Source organism: Myotis brandtii, unplaced genomic scaffold (genome assembly GCF_000412655.1).
Source record: "Myotis brandtii unplaced genomic scaffold, ASM41265v1 scaffold266, whole genome shotgun sequence".
NCBI classification, from domain to species: domain Eukaryota; kingdom Metazoa; phylum Chordata; class Mammalia; order Chiroptera; family Vespertilionidae; genus Myotis; species Myotis brandtii.
Window position 1 is genome coordinate 8547742 of NW_005360124.1, and position 6000 is coordinate 8553741.

Below are 6000 nucleotides of genomic sequence, written 5' to 3' on the forward strand. Positions count from 1 at the left end.
GTCAGTGATGGCGAACCTTTTGAGCTCGGCGTGTCAGCATTTTGAAAAACCCTAACTTAACTCTGGTGCCGTGTCACATATAGAAATTCTTTGATATTTGCAACCATAGTAAAACAAAGACTTATATTTTTGATATTTATTTTACGTATTTAAATGCCATTTAACAAAGAAAAATCAACCAAAAAAATGAGTTCGCGTGTCACCTCTGACACGCGTGCCATAGGTTCGCCATCACTGCCCTAGGTAGTCTTGGTAGCTTCCTGGCATTCTAAAAACAAGAAGTTAGGGATTATCTTGTACCTTAACTGCCCCAGACCTGGTACCAACAAAAGAGCCTTGATCCTTTTAATGGGAAACAATATAGAATTATTAGTTGGTGTTTTTTTTTTCTAGGCCTTTTCAAAGTAAAGAGCAGGAGATAATGTCTTGTTTCATTTTAGGTAAAATATGTTCTATTCAAATGCAGAGCTACAGGGTTTTTACTTACCCTCGTTGATCTTACATCCATATATTCTTTCTTGCAGGCTGAAAATCCCAGTTTTCAACATCACTGACCTAATGACTCATTTGCTCCACAATACACATGCAACTCTCTCAGAATAGTGATACTAACAATCTCTAACAAAATCATGCTTAAAAATAATTTACAATTTTTTTGGCAGTTCTTTTTGTCCTTCAACCATCTTCTACTAGAGATGTCAGTCCAACTGCTGAGTTTTAAAGTCACTTGGAATAGATCCTCTCTGTGTGGTTATTACAATGAAGTTCACTTGATTCAGGCTGCTTTTAATTTTCAGGGATTGCTTTTTACCAATTCAATTGTATGACTATGAAAAAGTTTACATGATTCCAAAGTGAGATCTCCAAAATAAAGTATAATTTTTAAAAAGTCTATCTTCCATCTATGTTCCCTCTACTCTATTTTCCTCCCCCACCTACAGAAGAAACTATTTTTCAAATTTTATTTTACGACTCCTCCTTTGACTTTTTATTACAAATTGAAGAAAACAGGTTTATGTATATCCTCTCACGTTTTCTTAGATAAGTGATGGCCTGCTATCCACATTTGATCACCTTGCTTTTTTCACTTAAATTACTCCACAGTACGGGTATTCCTTACTCTTTGTAGCTTCATCATACTCCAATTCAGAGGTTTATTCAACTGTTTTCTTGTTTTTCGACATATGGGGTATTTTTAATCGTATGCTATTATAAACTGTGCTAAAATGAATAGACTTGAACATATGTATTTCTAGATAGAAACACATTTAAATAATGTTATGGCTATACAAAATAGTCTTATACATCTTTAATTCATACATGGGATGACAAAATTTTAGCTGGGCTTACCATGTCAGTAATGTAGATAATATCACCTTCCTCAAAGTACAATTCATCTGGCTAAAAGAAAAAAAATGTTTTTAAGTTTGACTCCATGTGATAGTTTCATGAATTAGAATATGATTATGATAATTATATAGATTTCATATAGTAAAGTATTCAATGTGGTTTTAAATTACATAAACCATTTCACAAAACATTATTAACAAATTGGCACATGTATCAAAGCTGAATTTTTCCCATTTGAACTTCAAGGAACTATAACAAAGATTCCCCAAATACACATATCATATTCTTCCACAATGAAAGGAGGGCATTTTATATAAAAATAGAATGTTAAATAAAACTTCCTTCTTATAGAAACTCCAAAAGGTGACACATATTTCTTTATCTATATATAAAAGCCTAAGCGGCCATTACAACTGGTCGACCTCTTGACCGGTTGCTATGACGAGCACTGACCACCAAGGGCCAGACACTCAACACAGGAGCTGCTCCCTGGTGGTCAATGCACTCCCACAGCAGGAGGACCCCTCAGCCAGAAGCCAGGCTCATGGCTGGCGAGCACAGCTGCTGTGGCGGCAGACAGGTGCAGCGGGGCCAGGATGAGCGGGAGCAGCATGACGCCCACCCCTAGCCGGGCGCCTGTCACTTCACGCACTGCTACATCCCTCAGGGGATGTCGGACTGCTGGTTTCAGCCTGGCCTGTGGGGATCGGGCCGAAACCGGCTCTCCGACATCCCCCGAGGGGTCCCGGATTGCGAGAGGGCGCAGGCCAAGCTGAGGGACCCCACCAGTGCACGAATCCATGCACCAGGCAGCTTGTCCTGAACACAGCTAAGGAGGTGGTCTACCAAGTTCTTTAGACTGTTGATGCACCAGGCCTCTAGTAAAAGGATAAATGTCTAGAATTAAAACCATGACAAATGACTAGAAGCTTGGCTCTTTCCTAAATGATTAGGCATCAATACTTAAACACTTTCATATCAACATCCGCTAAATGCTTTGATAAAACTATTATCCTATCTCTTTATGTTCAGAGAGAATGAACATTTTATATGTGAGAATAGTTAATACACAATTCAACCATGAAAGATATGGAGCTGATAGATATGATCATAAGCAGGTAAGGGATTAGTTGATTACAGTTAGTATGTGCTCTGGCCCATACCAGCCAAATGTCTGACACACTCTCTGAACAAATCCAGGCACTTTAATTAAACATCTTCTTTTTCCCATTAGTAGATAACACTTATCAGCATGACCTTATGAGTAAATAGGACGATGTATTCAGAGGGAGTTTCAGATATTGAGAAATGTTTACATTGTCATGTTGAGTGAAAAATGTAGGGCACAAAATTTCACACAGGGTAAGATCACAATAATGTATGGAATAAGTATTTTCAAATATTTCTACTTTTATTACTTTCATAGTTTTAGTTGTAAAAATACCTTCTTCATAAGAGGCTTTGGTATTTCCTATTATAGTTATTCTTCCATATAAATAAAATCTATGCTAGCAAAATAAATTATTTCATCCATTTCTTTTTCCATTTGTTTATCTCCTCTCTCAGTCACTGACCAGGGTGACTGAGAGAGGAGATGACTTTGCACTAGCAATTTATTTAGTATCAAAGCTGATCTATATCATTGTTATAACTATTTCCTCCAAATATAAATGAAGACTATAACAGCTACATCATGCTTTAAACAACCACAGTACATGAGTATTTACATGCATTATGAATTCAAATATCAAAATTAGCAATTAATGATAACAAAAAATGGCTAAGTTTCTTTAAAAGGTAACTTTCTGAAGCATTTGTTGCATTTACACTTTTATTTACAGAGACTATACTTACACACAGCACAAGCTATGCAAAATTAATTGAAACTATGTAGACTTGATGATACACACTTTAATATTATTTGAAATGGGCATTTAGGAGGAAAAAACAAAGCCTGCCCCCTAAGATTTTCTCTAACTCTTCTCTAAAATGTTCTGATGATCTATGATCGATATGACTACCAATATGTGATGGACATAGAAAGTGATTAGGGAAACAAACTATTTCCTTTTGTATTTCCCTCTCAGAGAAGCTAGAAAGGGGACTCACTTACCATCACAGAAAGCATCCCAACTAGACATAGCAGCTGCCCCATAACAGTAAGGTTGGCCTTACTGGCAACACCATTTGACTAGCTCTCCTTCAGATGACAGTAAGAGATGGGAGAAGAGAATGAAATAGGATATAAGAAAGTATGGAAAACAGAATATATGTGAAAATGTAGCTTTTTTTTTTGGAGTGACTAAGTTTCCTGGAGTTTTGAAAGAGCTCAATGCCTTGAAGAGATCTTTCTGGTCTTAGAGCCATCTTATTCTGTACTTCTCTAAGTGCTAACCCTACCCCCTTGTGTCTAAAAGTGAGTCCTCCTCAATCAGTGCTTTCACTGAAATTAAGGAGTCATCTCTGCCTACAGTTTTGGTCTCCTAAAAAAGTGAAAGCCAAATCTGCCTAAATTTTCTCATTTAATAAGATCATTCACCCTTGGAAGCAAAAGGCACATTTTGAAAAAGTATCATACAAATACCTCAACAAAAACAAAGTGTACACACACACACACACACACACACACACACACGCGCGCGCAATCCCTGCATTTAGTCTTTCCCACACAAAAAAGGAATAAAGCCCAGAAGAATGGAAAATAAGTGCTTAATGGGTAGGGGGTTTCCTTTTGGGGTGATGAAAATGTTTTGGAACTAGACAGAGATGATGGCTGACAACACTGTGAATGTATTAAACTTGAGAGTGGTTAAATTTTTTTTTTTAAGAAGTCAGTCTGGTTGTAAGTGTGATTGGAGTCCAGCAGTACTTCCTTTTTTGGCAGAACTCACTTACTGGTTGTGGTATAGACTGACCTTTGTTTGGGTGCTCAGGGATTCTTTTATTGTGTGCATTCTTTTTCCTCCATCACCATGTATCCCCTCTATGCCTTCTTCCATCTAAAGTGGTCAATTTTATGTAATGAAAATTTTACCTCAATTGTTTAAAAGGCAATAAAAGCCTAGAACAATTAAAACTCTTAATGTCTTTTAAGTAATTCTTGTCCTGCGTGGTTTGGTTAAGTGGCATCTGGAAAATGTCACTAAGTACGGTCATTTTGCTACTTCTCAGCTTTCTTTCGGTTTGGTTTTTAAATTAATGGCTGCTATTCAACAGCAATGTCTACCACAAGCCACATATTAGGTCAGACATGTTTTTTAACTGAGGCAATAAGCAGGCGGCCGATTTCCGTCAGGTGTAAGAAGGCCTCACTATTTTTTTCATCTTGAGAAAGGAGAGTGGGTGGTTTATTTTCTTTTTAATCAATAGTTCCCAGACACACAATGCTACTTACTACCCATAAAATATCTTCTCCCAAAAAAACTAGCGGCAGCTTGTCCTGAACATAGCTAAGGAGGTGGTCTACCAAGTTCTTTAGACTGTTGATGGCAGTATAGACCAACAGTTGCCAACCTTTCAGACCTCAAGGACCAGCAGTGGTCCACGGACCACCGGTTGGCGACCGCTGGTATAGACAACAAGGTAATTTCATGATTTTAGAACTCAGATAGATTTTACCTGTAATAGTCACACTTTCCATTAAGAAACCACTTACAGGACACTTAATGTAAATTGTTCAATGAGGATCTACTTTTAAATTCCTGGCATCATATTCATGGAACAGAAATAGGAAGATAGTGACATAGTCAAGTAAGCATTTCTCTATTTCCAGCTTGTTCTTTGGTTTTTACCCACATTCCTCCTTTTTCTCCCCTTGAAGAACCACAAGATATCAGGACAAGTAAATTGTTGGCCACTGCAACGTTACAGTGATGGGTACAACTTGGTAATATATATTCTCATTCCTGTTCCATATATGCTTGGTAACATATAATTCCCAAGGTATTAATTTTGTTGGTTTATGCAAATATATATTTTATTTTAAAAAAATTTATAACACTGTGAGGTACTTTTGACATTTTTCAGATTTGTCAATGCAGAGCCTCAAAAGTTAATAAAAAGGAAAAAAATCAAATTGACACATATATTTTATTTAACAATTTATAGTATTATTTTGTCCCAGGAATTAGGTGGACACTTACAAATACAGTGGGGCCTTGACTTATGAGTGTCCCAACTAACGAGTTGAGATACCAGCTGTCTCTCGGTTGATTTTTTGCATTGAGTTGATAGAGTAATTTGAGTTAACGAGCTCCTTAACGAGCTCCTTAACGAGCTCGGTCTCGAACAAATTAAACTCATAAATCAAGGCCCCACTGTATTAACTAATTTAATCCTCACCAGGGACATTACCAGGTGGGTGCTACTCTTATTGCCACATTATAGATAAGAAACATATCCAAGGCCACAGACCAGGTACATGGTAGACCCCAGACTTGAAGCAAGACAGTAAAATTCTTGAGTCCCTGCTCTTCGCTACCACTTATGCTTTCTCTCATTCGGAAGGGTCCTGCATACCCATTATTGGTCATCATGGTGTCAGGACCTGGTTAAAAAGCAGTGGCTGCCCTAACCGGTTTGGCTCAGTAGATAGAGCATCAGCCTGCAGACTGAAGGGTCTCAGGTTCGATTCCAGTCAAGGGCACATGC

The 6000-nt window shown here is 37.6% G+C and overlaps 1 protein-coding gene across 2 annotated transcripts in view; it reads right to left on the reverse strand.

The window, feature by feature from the left end:
• OSTF1 (osteoclast stimulating factor 1) overlaps window positions 1–6000 on the reverse strand; it is a 56933-nt gene that overhangs the window by 19547 nt on the left and 31386 nt on the right. For both annotated transcript variants that reach the window (XM_005868302.2, XM_005868303.2), the window contains exon 3: window positions 1351–1401. In XM_005868302.2, the coding sequence (XP_005868364.1) occupies window positions 1351–1401 (51 nt within the window). The remainder of the gene's footprint in view (window positions 1–1350; window positions 1402–6000) is intronic.